This window comes from Anoplophora glabripennis, unplaced genomic scaffold, assembly GCF_000390285.2.
Source record: "Anoplophora glabripennis isolate ALB-LARVAE unplaced genomic scaffold, Agla_2.0 scaffold1497, whole genome shotgun sequence".
NCBI classification, from domain to species: domain Eukaryota; kingdom Metazoa; phylum Arthropoda; class Insecta; order Coleoptera; family Cerambycidae; genus Anoplophora; species Anoplophora glabripennis.
The window spans coordinates 41,518-54,980 of record NW_019417577.1 but is presented as its reverse complement, the minus strand read 5'-3'; the positions used below and the strand labels follow the sequence as shown (position 1 = coordinate 54,980).

The 13,463-nt window shown below is 31.7% G+C and overlaps 2 protein-coding genes across 3 annotated transcripts in view; one reads left to right on the top strand and one right to left on the bottom strand.

Moving 5' to 3' along the window:
* LOC108916210 (heparan-alpha-glucosaminide N-acetyltransferase) overlaps positions 1-3,167 on the top strand; it is an 8,785-nt gene extending 5,618 nt beyond the window's left edge. For both annotated transcript variants that reach the window (XM_018722416.2, XM_018722417.2), the window contains one exon: positions 2,582-3,167. In XM_018722416.2, coding sequence (XP_018577932.1) covers positions 2,582-2,944 — 363 coding nt within the window. In that variant the 3' untranslated portion in view covers positions 2,945-3,167. The remainder of the gene's footprint in view (positions 1-2,581) is intronic.
* Positions 3,168-6,245: 3,078 nt separating this feature from the next.
* Positions 6,246-11,507, bottom strand: LOC108916211. The gene is made up of 6 exons (XM_018722419.1): positions 11,357-11,507; positions 11,073-11,306; positions 10,846-11,020; positions 10,535-10,792; positions 10,129-10,360; positions 6,246-6,496 (listed from the first exon to the last, which is right to left on the bottom strand). The coding sequence occupies exons 1-6, from the start codon at positions 11,368-11,370 to the stop codon at positions 6,369-6,371; spliced, it is 1,041 nt and encodes a 346-aa protein (XP_018577935.1). The 5' UTR covers positions 11,371-11,507; the 3' UTR covers positions 6,246-6,368.
* Positions 11,508-13,463: the final 1,956 nt, after the last annotated feature.

Here is a 13,463-nt window from a genome sequence, read left to right as displayed (position 1 = left end):
TAGGCTATTATTTATGTCTATACACAATGCGCATATACATAAATCCGTGGAGGATATTCGGAGCTTTAAAGCTCTGTACAGGCCAAACTATCCATTTTTGAGCTTTGTGGCCATTGAGACAATTGACCAGTATGATGAACTCTATCACATATAAAAAATTCAGCGAATTTGACTGGGACCCAATTTCCATAAGATTTGTGCGGGGCCCTTTAAGCTAGTAGTATTTCAAGATAGAGACGAACTGAAGTCTCTGTTTTATTTTATATTTCAGTTTTGTTTCATATAATTTATTATACTTATACTGATTATGTCTTCGGTCAAAAATTGTATGTAATATAAAAAAATGCAGAGGAGCATTTGATCAAACTTTGACATTATTTTATTAATATTTTTAACTACGTTTACAAATTTTTTCTGTTGTCCACCGAAAGTCATCCGAGTTGGTTTTTACGGGAAATGTGGAGGTAACAATTTTGATCTGAAAGCAAAATGGTTGTTTTCCTGCATTATTAACATGTTTTCTACTAATCTGAACCTCATTGCGGGTAAGAAATTGTGAAAATTAGTTTTGACAGGTGTTTGAAAAAAAGTATCGATCTTCGCTATTTTTTTTTTCACTCTGATTAAATAAACACCCTTAAAATTATATCATCCCGATTATTGGTTCATATTCTTACATTCAATTTTTATAATGAGCCATCATAACTTTTTGAGCTAGAGTTCCCGTCAATAAAAAAAATATCGTTTCAAGAAAAACACTTGATAATTTCTGAAAATTAGAAATTTGAGAAAATTATCAATAATATAGGGTGCATATCGATCAATCAGTGATTTCCGCACCATATAACAATCCTTCTTCCTCATGGGTCTCATTTTGAGCTTGCATCTGTTCTTTTATTGCTTAATAAGTGACTATCTGAACAAATGCTCTGCCCTACCTGCTGTGCGCCTGAGACCCGATGGACGGTCGGTTTTATAGTAGGTTCATAAAATTAGAATAGGAATTTCATTTTGAAATTTTTGCAGTATATTCTTGAATAGTTATACTAACAATTTATGAAATAAAAAAAACTCTGATGTTTTGAATCTCCTAATGTGGTTTCCCCCTTAAATATTTATGACCAGTTATTCTAATAAATTCACATTTTATGGATTATTAAAATGCAAAAACAGACAACAAACCGATCGTGAGCTATCAGCGTTCTTCTTCAATTATGAGATTGACTTTCTGGGAAATGAAAGATTTTTAGCAACTGGTTATATGAACCTTTTTTATAAAGATATAAATCAAATACAGAGCCATTATAAATGATTACAAGTCATGTGACCAATATTTTTGTTTCAAACAGTCATTTTATTTCCTTCATGCTGGCAATTCAATTTCGGTAGCATTCATGGTATTGATATGAAAAGTCAAGCAACGCTGATCACAGTTAATAATTAGATCGGTGACCATCCGGGAAAGGCTCGCGATGCTCATTCACCTTCTAATGGCCTGTATTTCGGTGTATTCTATACAAATTTAAGCGAGGTTTGTATAGGAAGATATACCATTCCTCGTAAAGGATGTAAAACCGTTGGTCCCTTGTCTAAACAATGTTAGGCAACTAAAAGATCCCTACCCTACGACAAAGTAGGGGTTCAGCAAAATTTCCAGATTGGGGGTTGCTCGTCTCCTGGCATCGATGTTTAGCTATAGTAGCCGAAATAGGCCAACATAAAAAAAAACCAAAAAACAAAAGCAAAAAAAAATTCTGTAAAATTAAAAATTATTAAAATAAGATCAAGAAAACAACATTCTGTTTCATGTGCTGGTGATTGGTGTAATTTTTCATGTGATTCTATTCAATCAATTAGCGGTCGCATTATCTCAAGCTTAGATGTAACGGTATGTCATTGTTCATTGTAAATGGATCTTTAATATTGGTGACACTAAAATTTACGGATTTTTATTTGATTGTAGCAGGCTTGCAGTGTTGATTGCCTAAGTTCCGTGGTCACATGGCTTATAATCATTTATGAAGGCTTTGTATCTTTTTGTTGTATACGAGATAATTCAGAAACAGAAACTGGAAGGAAGATCATATTTACCTAATCACTTCAGTCCTAGATAGTCGATTAATCTTCATTGAAAGAACGAAATCTTTCATTTCCAGACATACAGTCAATTTGGTGTCTTCTATTTTTTTCCACATCTAACAATTTTAGTTATTGACGAAGTATTTTTTTGTGCAAAATCAACAATCATTCAGAAATTCTGTACTTTTAGTTAAAACATTAGACAAAGGGTAATTTTTTTTTGTTTCGCACGCCTTTATGATGTGTACCAATTTTGAATAATATAACTTATATTGATTATCAGATTTTGATTAAAAATTATCAAAAGTAAGACAACACCTTAGTAGCTGTTAAAAGCATTATTGGACTAAGCTAAGCTGACTTAAATTCAATTGTTTTACCTTGGAAACAAACCTGTGGCTGCTGTATTTTAAGATACCTTGTAGATTGAACTTGTTTATAAGTGTGCATCAAACAAGTAGATGTATATTTATTATTTGATAAACATGTATTTACATTTTAGGGGATTCTGGGCGGAGCTTTATGTTCGTTCTCGCGAGACAACGGGCCTATTCCAATAAATAAACAACTGTGGTCACTCTCATTTGTTCTTGTGACAGCAGGAATGGCTTTCATTATACAGGCATTTTTGTTTCTGATAGTTGACATTTTACGGAAGTGGGGTGGTAGACCTTTCTTTTATCCAGGAATGAATTCAATTTTTTTGTACGTTGGTCATGAATTAATGAAGAACACATTTCCGTTTGCTTGGAAGCCTACTGCAGAAACTCATGCCACATATTTGTTTATGAATCTTTGGGGTACCTTCTTGTGGGTGTCCATCTCTATATTTTTGTATAAACGAAATCTATTTTTAACTATTTAAATCTTATTTTGAGTGTTTTGTTATATCTTATAGGAAATTATATATGTTTCTTTGAGTAAATCTCATTGACTGATTCTCATTCTGATAACATAAAGTATATTAGAAAATTGTGATAGTATAATTATTATTTGTTAATAGTAATTTTAACTATTGAGTTATGAAATGTATATTTCTAAATAAATTAATAATAATAATATTTCTATATCTATGCTTATATTAACAACTAAGATTTTTTTTTTAATAATGAATAAAGCGTTGCTTGGTTTTGATATTTATTCAATTAAAAAAAAACACTTGATACTGTTTAGTGAGTTCCAGGATATCAAGGTGGAGCAAATCCTCACACAAAAATCCTTATCCTTTTGATTCTATCAAATGCGTAATATTTTCAACATACCTTCTTATTAGCAGAATTTGATACGATTTGGAAAAAATTGCTTTCAAAAAGGGATTGGAAGAGGTAACAAAGACTAATTTATCTGTGCAAAGGGTGCAGTTGTATGGCTGATTTAGTAGGGGAAATTATTATTTTAAAATAGAATAGTAGTAGTATAATTTAATTGCACAACTGAGCTGTTCAATTACAGGATAGAATAGTGGGTGACGGGTGCGAGAATTGTAAGTGTGTAGTAATCAATTAGATTAATTGAAACTGATTTTGTTTTGCAATTTACAAACATTAGTTGTTTGTAAAGAAAGAACCGAAGACAATTTCTTCCTATGGACCATGCCTTAATAAATGACAGTTGTTGAAAGCTCTAGAGATATACTATTTTTAAGAAAAATGCAATTGTTATTGCCAAGAAAATTTCATCCTTAAATATTACATTTTTTTATCAAATATATTTTGTCAGCGTCGATGCTTTCATTCACTGAATGTAAAATTACTAGTGATGTGAGTGAAAATATATAACAAATTGATATATATCAGTTTTTGATACATATCAGCTATTATATTTATGTTAATAGCTGATATATATCAATTTTCCCGCCATTTCATGAATAAAGCCAAATTTCAAACATAACCTTACATTTTAAAACTAAAAACTTGTGGTGTGGTAGGCTTGAGTTGGACTGTAGTAGCTCTTGGGTACCTGGAATATCTCCGTCAAAAATGAATATAAAAATCTGAAATTTTAGGGGTGTACTATAGATGGGAAGAACTAAGAGCGCACGTAATTTCAAGTCACCCCTTCCACCCTAGGGGGTGACGGGTGGTTTTTTTAGATGTACCCTACTCATTTTGCGAGTTTCGGATTCTATGCGTAAAACTACCCCCGAAAGCGCGTTCTTGCCGAATTCGCACAAAAACCAAACCACCACCCTCGTATGGATTTTGTCGTTTTTTCGATGAGCATTTTTCTCCTTCAAAAATAAATATAGAAATCTGAAATTTTAGGGGTGTACTATAAGTGGGGAGACCTAAGAGCGAACCTGATTTCAACTGGCCCTTTCCACCTTAGTAGGTGCAGAGGGGGTGAGGGGTGGTCTTTTAGACGTACCCCCAAGAACGCGTTTCTGGGGGTAGTTTTACGCGTACAATCCGAAAATCGCAAAATAAATAGGGTACGTCTAAAAAAAAACCTTCACCCCACCCCCTAGGGTGGAAGGGGTGAGTTGAAATTACGTGCGCTCTTAGTTCTCCCCATTTATAGTACACCCCTAAATTTTCAGATTTTTAAGTACTACTTTAAAGCAGTTTCTTTATTATCATAAGTTTTTGATAATTTTTATTTCAATTTTTATCTTTAATTTTTTTTAAGTACGTATTGTGACATACAAAGACTAAATTTTCTTGTTCTAGAAATTTCCCATTTTTTATTTCTGGGTTGATAAAACTAAATTGCTAATAAACAGCGTACTTGCTTATAAACAGTCAGTAGCACGCAACAAAAATTAGAAGTCAGTATGATAAAAAAAATATAAAATTCCAATCTAAATATGAAAAAAAAATAAAGATCACTTGATAACTTTTCTTAAAGTTCATATATATGACATGTATTTGGTGTCAAATTAATCAGCAAGGCATTAGCAATATAAAAAAACTAATTTGAATATAGTTTTTTTTTAACAAAATTCATCTGATATATATAATGATATATATTTTGATATATATCACCCAAAACTAAATAGCATGCTATTTTACATCACTAAAAATTACTATTTACAACTTCCTAAAAAAAATGCAGTTTGACAGGAGTTCGTTCTTTCATATTATTGACAAAAATAAATTCGCGTTTTTCTCTTAAAAAACCTCAAATGAAAAACTTCTCTACTACTAAAGAACACGTTTTTCAAACACCCGGTGGTATGCATTTTTTTTAAATTATGTAAACCCCCATTTGCCACAGCGACACCCCGATGCAATGAAATTTGAACTTCAGTAAAAAAAAGCTTCAATTAATATACAGTGTGTTCACATGGAGAAAAAGGAAAAACTTTTATATTTCTCATTTACAAATAAAATGTTGTTCCTGTCCAAATGAACAAAAAAAGTAGTTTAAAATGAGTCACTGTATACAGGAGGTCCCTTATTAAGAAATTATTTAAAATGATTGAATGATCATAGAACTTAATGGTACCACATCAGTTAACAAACATAAATCATCCATTTCCAATATTTAAAACGCACAGGGTATCCTCAGATCCTCTTAACCATTGTCAATAACAAAAAAAATTCTAGCCAAAAATTTTCCATATTGCGGAATAAATCTGGTTCTGAAATAATCTAGCTCATCTCTGAAAAATTAAGTAGACTGTCATGAACAAAATAATTATTTTCTGTGTAGGGAGTGTTTTTTTCATTATGAAGACTTGAAATTTATTTTAATATTCCAAATTTGGAAGCAATTAACCTACTTTCATTTTTTCAAGTTCTCCATCCTCCAGTAAAGTGCTCTTTTTGTGCAAGATATTGGGAAAAAAACTTATACAAGTTATTTAGAAATTTGCACTAAGAAATTGTTATTAATCTCTTTCACTTAATAAATCCTTGTTTGAATGTTCTGTTAAATAATAAATATTACTTTTAGTACTTGTCCGTCTTTAACACTACAGAACAAAATATTTGTTAATCAAGATTAGTGAATTTGTTATACTGGTAATAACTGCCAAAAATATATGTTTCTTACACACTGTTCTTTGCATTGTAGTCCCAGATTGGCACATATGTACTTATATTGATTTTGATTTTTCAAATCTACAAATTTATAGGTATCCAAATTAAAGTATATCTGATTATCAAGGTCGCACTGTACTTACCAGGGAAATTCACTACACTAAAAATATACTATTGTTAATAGTTCTAGCAATTATTTATTAATAGCTGTGCTTAGACAAATGTATAAAAATGGCTGATATATATTAAATCCCTATTATACATGTTTTACTAAATTAAATAATAAAATTTATATATAGAAGGCACTTAGATACAGTAACAACATTTGATAAATATATGAGATAAAACAAAAATACATAACAGAATTAAGTAACTTGCAAGTTGATGAAAACGTGAAGGAGACCACAGTACGGTAAAACGCAATTCATTTTTTTCTGCAAAAAAAAAGATATGTATATCTATACAGGATGTCTTAAATTGTATAGGTAATTAAATCTGACCAAAAATAAGAGTCCATAGAGAGAAATAAGTATCAACCATACTATAATCAAAGAAAGTTAAATTGTGCATGCGAACATGGCAAAAAAATATTGATAGTTCGATAGTTCTCTTCTAATCTATTCCTAGAACGAGCCTTTTCAGTGTAAAAATGTTGTTTATTTTAAAATGAGATCAACTCATGGCTCAATTAATCAAAAGTGAAAATAATCCAAGATGTTTTTTGGTAAAAATGCATTTTTATATAGGTACAGAGTGACCCATTTGAAAGCGGGCCACCCTCATAACATTTTTATTTATGAAGCGATTTTGACGAAATTTTTTTTGAAATGTAGAAGGAGAAAAGGTGTATTTTGGGGCCAAGCGGCGTCCAGTATTTTTTTAAATCAAGGCCTACTAGATCATATTCATAGGCTGAAAAATCCAGAATCCATATTAGCGATTTTTTTAGAAAAAATCTGCGTACGCCACTGGATTCGGCGTCCCCTGAAATGGATCTGTACCAAATTTCATGAAAAAATATTCAACATTAACGATTCTATGGCTAAATTGCTGTCAAATTGTTTATTATGCATTAAGAAGCTTTTTATCTAGTAACCCACGCGATAACAAATCAATCACAACAAATATTTAATAACACATTTAATAGACATCCTTATATCAAAATACAATGAAACAAACAGAAAAACAAATGAGACATTAACATAAAATTTACAAAAAACGCAGTAAAATAAAATTAAATTAACACACATGAATTAACTTTAAATTCTAGATTTTTCAACTAAATCTCCATTTAATTGAATGCATTTATTGTATCGTCTTTGAATGTGTGCTATAACATTAGACAACTGATGTGTTGTAATTCGTTGGACGAGTGTAGTAAACTTTTTCTTTAATGAACCCCCAAAGAAAAAAATCTAGGGGAGTTAAGTCGGGAGCCCTGGGAGGAAACTGGTGTTGTGGATAAGACAGCCATCTAATTGAAACAGTAGACCAGCCACTTCTGCAAGTGGAAGTTAATCAATAGCATCCGAGAATTCATTTTAAAAAAATGTAAAAAACTTTGGCTATTGCCTTCAGAAAAGAAGGGGCCAATTATTCTGGTATTTAATATACCGCACCATACGTTTACCTTCTATGAATACTGTCGCCTATAGTTTATTACCCATTCGGATTTTCTTATGCCTGATGCCTCGTGTTATGTGAATTTACTGTCCCATTGGTTGTAAATATTGCCTCGTCAGTAAACAATTTTTTTTTAGAAAATGTCTGTAATTGGGGTATTCTCCTTGGCACTATAAGCAATATTTCATTCGTTCGTCTTCTAAGGTGTCGCTTTAAAAGGCTTCATATTATTGTATTTTTTAAGTTTTTTCCTTATGGTGTCCCGTGGTAATTGTAGGTCCAAACTAGCAATTCTTAAACTTTTTTCGGATTTTCGGTGAAATAATTTTGAATTTGTTCATTGCTTCTTCTTGGCTGTTGTACATTAATATTTTTTTAAATGTGTAGATACAGCTCCGTATTCATTAAACATATTGCTCACTCGCCCAATGGTAGACTTGCTAATATTTTGAATTTCTGATGTCTATCACTAAAAATTAGAGGTACTTCCCTTTCGGATCTGTCTCTGTCATCACAAAGTTTTACTATTTCAATCTTATGTTGTAACGTTAAATTACAGAGTCATACTTTTTGACAGTGCACTTAAGGAACAATACGTAAATTTCACTATTGAGCTAATAAATTTGACATATTCGTCTTTTGTTCAGTCATCTGCGACTTAAGTAATTGCAAAGCCTGCTATTAAGAATATTGTTCATCACTATGGAGCTGTATTATTAAAGCATGTTTAAATAAAACAAAGATTGCCACTATTATGAATAACTGTGGGATCGACATTATTTATTAAATTTTTTTAGTGACGAGGCAACATTTACAAAAATATTCGTTCAATTAAATGGAGATTTAGTTGAAAAATCCAAAATTTAAAGTTATTTTTTGTATATTTTATGTTAATTTCTCGTTTATTTTTTTGTTTGTTTTATTATATTTTGATATAGGGATGTCTATTAAATATTGTTATTAAACATTTGTTGTGATTGATTTGTTATCGCATGGGTTACTAGATAAAACGCTTCTTAATGCATAATAAACACCTTAACAGCAATTTAGCCGTAGAATCGTTAATCTTGAATATTTTTTCATAAAATTTGGTACAGATCCATTTCAGGGGACGCCGAATCCTGTGGCATACGCAGATTTTTTCTAAAAAAATCGCTAATATGGATTCTGGATTTTTCAGCCTCTGAATATGATCTAGTAGGCCTTGGTTTTGGACGCCACTTGGCCCCAAAATACACCTTTTCCCCCTTCACATTTCAAAAAAAATTTCGTCAAAATCGCTCCATAAATAAAAATGTTATGAGGGTGGCCCGCTTTCAAATGGGTCACTCTGTATGTAATAAGTTAAATACAAATTATTTTTTTTTAAAAAATTTAAATTTCTACATTAACAATTTTTTAACTTTTGACACATTATGTATATCATGAATAATTTTAGGGTTATTTATTTATTCTGATTGGTATGGTAAGATCATTTTCAAATCATAAAAAAAAGATAAGGGATATTAATGAGGACAGATAAGGAAAATATGATCAATAGAATAGTTTACAAATAGTTGGACAAACTGTAAATTTAGAGAGGATGTCCCTGATGTTTGAAATTAAATATTTTCTTTCGAAAATGCTTTACAGTTTAACAAAACTTAAATTATATTAATACCATGGTTTAAAATTTTTATTTCTAATTAGATAAATCAGTGGTTAAAGTCCTTCAAATAATTTTATAATTTGAGCACCCTGTATCTCAAAAATGAAGCGCTGCACAACTCAGGTTCTTAAGAAATCTGCATAAAATAATTTGTTCAACTTATCATTTGCTGAAATTTTCAAATTAAAACAGACTAACATAAATTTTATTGCTGCATAATATAGTCATATTTTGAATAATATAGTTCACAATACCTGATCTCTAGCATGCTTATATATTATACTCGGCATCTACTATTTGTATACTGAACACGTAATAGTATATTACGTAATAAGTGTTGTAAAAAGCATTTTACGCACAAATGAAAAAGTTACGCATGACGCCGCGTAGCGGCGAGTGCGTAATTGCATTACACCACGTATTACGTACTATACTTTACCTACGACCACTACTGTAAATACTTAAAAACATACTGTCTGCGAACAATGTAAGATTCCTATTTTACGTACGGTAAAAAAATCGCACAGCTTGGTAAAAAAATCGTACGGTTTTCCTAGCAGCTTGACCGTTGCTAGGCGGTTGCTAGGAAAACTGTGCGATTTTTTTACCGTAGGTAATAGGAATCTTACATTGATCGCAGACGGTGTGTTTTTAAGTATTTACAGTAGTGGTCATAGGTAAAATTAATAATACTGAATCAGTCAGAATTTTAGTGTATACCTACTGTGGAACTGTATAATTATAACATCTAATAACATGCTATTACATATACCTACTCAACTATTATTTACGTACCTATCACTGCATAACCAAATCCAATTTTTGTCGTACCCATGCGATACGAACAAGTCGGAATTAAAATTTCATACATATCTGTTGTACCTAATGAATATTCAAATATTTGATTATTGTCTTGTGTAATTGGTACAATTTGAAATTCACGTCTAAGTAAAGCATCCGTAGTGATTATCATAGATTTATGTTCATGGGCGGTAAATAGTACATGAGGCAACATTTTACTTATAACCTAAAAAAGTACTATTATCAAATTTAAAAATAATAGAACCCTACATTAAATAGTAATTAAAAAGTGCTATATTGAATTAAACGAAAGAAAAAAAACATTTAAATAATATTACAATATTGTTTTCTAGTATTATATGCGAATCTCCGATAAATTTTAAATCAATCTCCCTTTTACCTTATCTACAAATATGGAGGGTTTAAATAGCAGAGGCACGTGACTCAATCCAACAAATATTTGGCTGGTATCATAAAACTCTCTAGCATTATTATAAGCTGGAATGGTTGAGGTCAACCTATTAATTTTAAAGTAAGTAACATTGTTCAAGGATATGATGTCTGGTTGAGAAAAAGCTCTTTCAAATCTCTTTAATTTACTCGGTGTTACCCAAGTATCTTCACCACCAATATCATTATCACCAGGCAACCATATATGCTAAAAAAGAATAATTACAAAAATTTACACACAAAAAAAACATTTTCACATACTCCGACATATTTTGAACTTTTTTCATTCTTTAAAAATATATTGAAAATCCTGCCGACGTACTCATAAAATTCTTGATCAGTGGCTATGTGAGCTTCATCCATCAAGTCTCCCAAAAAAATAACTATGTCAGGTTCAACAAAATCGAATGCATAGAAGTATGTCTTTTTCACATATCTACAACAGTTAATAACTGTTTAAAGTTGTATTTAAAATACTTCTTCCTTACCTATCACTATCAAATATATTAATAGGTGTAAGAAAATGAATTACTTCTTTTGTATTACCAATTATTTGTGGATCTGCCACCAACAATATTTTTGAGCAATCCTTGGGATTTTTGCATTTTAAATGGTACCAGTTGCCAGTATTAAAGTAATAAGAAAGTACTTCATTGTAAAGGATAAATATCAAAGTGAAAATTATCCAAAAATAGGTATAGTTCCTGGATTTAAATAAACGTCTAAAATTTATTTCAAATAAACCAAATATTATTGACTTTAAAATACCTACCTGAAGTTTCTCATAATTTCGTCTAATATATGTGGCTGCTATATCCTTTTTCTCCATGTTTTTATAAATAGATATTAATTTCCCTAATTAATGGAAATTAATAATTACTTTTAATATTTTCCTAAACATCGTTTTGACTTTGACAGTAGTATCACAGAACCATAGAAACAGAACACCCAGAACAGAGACAAATTTGTCTGTAATCTGAGGGCTTTTCGATTTGGCAAAAACAGCTAATAGTAACAGAGTTACTCTGAACTAATATTAGTTGCTAATAGCATTGTAACGAACGTTCAAATAAAACGTGGTCAAGTTGGTTCTGAAAATTTGGACGTAGGGCGTAGCGTATAGCAAATGAACTTAAACGTCATCTGTCAAAGCGCCATATCGCCGCTATCAATTTGAATATTTTCGTTTTAAAAAGCGTTTAAAATGGTGTTTTCTCAAGAACAAAAAGTGTTTATCATAGAGTCCTACTTTAGAAATGGACGCAAGATTGATGGAATATGGAAGTATTCTATTGAGGAATGTTTCATAGAATTTCAAAATCAATTTCCCGGCGTTGTTGAGTACAAAATTTTTCAAAGTGCAGTTCAGCGTTGTGTTAATGTTTTTCGTGAAACGGGCAGTGTAACAAGAAAAGAAGGAAGCGGCCGACCTAAAAAGCGGACTGAAGAATTAAAAGAAAATGTCCAACAAATAATGGAAAATGCGCCAAGAACTTCTGTACGTGTTTTATCACAAATGGTGGGAGTATCAGTCGGTACCTGCCACACAGTGTTAAAAAAAGATTTGCGTTTGTTCTCCTATCGTTTAACTTGTCAGCAAGAACTTCATGAAGTTGATTTTCCGCGACGGGCTGTATTTTGTGAATGGTTTTTAAACAACTACGGTGAACTTCATAATATCACCTTTTTTTCTGATGAAGCCTGGTTTCATTTAAGTGGTTACGTAAACTCACAGAATATGAGAATGTGGTCTTCTGAAAAACCAGATAACTTTTTTGTCGAGGGCCCTCTACACGCTCAAAAAATTGGAGTTTGGTGTGCTCTCAATCGAAGGAGGATTTATGGACCTATTTTTTTTAATGGTACTCTTACTGCGCAAAGGTATAGAGAAGAAATTATCGCTCCTTTTGTTAACCAGCTGGAAGAAAACGAAATTACAAACTTTTACTTTCAACAAGATGGCGCAAGGGCACATACGGCAGGCGAGACGATGAATATGTTGAGGGAAGTTTTCCAAAATCGACTAATAAGTCTCAATGCTGAACATGAATTTCCACCGAGGTCATGTGATATTACGCCGTGTGATTTCTTTTTGTGGCCTTACCTTAAAAACACTATTTTTGAACTGCCTATTCCTGATTTAAACCATCTGCAGGCTCGACTTATAGACAAGATTCGTGAAATTAACAATACCCCGAGCATCTTAGAAAATGTCTTTAATTCTTTGAGGAACAGGTGTGAAAAGTGCTTGGAACAAGGAGGGGGACACTTTCAGCAGCTGCTTTAATTTATTGTTATAACAAGGAGGGGGACACTTTCCGCAGCTCCTTTAATTGTTTGTTATTTACTCGATTACCGATAACTCGATTATGCCCATCACTAGACTCATTAGCGTTATTGAAACTGACAGCTGACAGCTCGTTGAGAAATGAGGTTAAGTTGGTCGCTATAGGCTACTCCCTACGTCCAATGTGTCAGAGCCAACTTCGACCACGTTTTTATTTGAACGCTCATAAGTATTTACTTATACAATGCTAATAGGTACTATTTTTGTTATTGCCAAAACGAACCTCCCCCCCTAGCAGGCGTAGATACCATAAAACCGCATATCATAGTGTGTATCATGGATTTGTAGATAACTCTCTACTTCCCACACCGTGTTACAGCAGCACCTTTTTTGGCGCGTACCCATACTAATGAACTTGTACATTTTTTTTATTCATTTGTTTTTAGTTCGTACTTTATCAAGTTCTATAGCAAGCTGCTCATGCTCGCTTTATAAATGCCGTTTGGGTTTTTTCAGAACCACATCTAATAAGGATAAATCCTATGTTTTCGTTTATTTCAGAATTAGTTTGTAACAGTTCTTGCATGAAAGC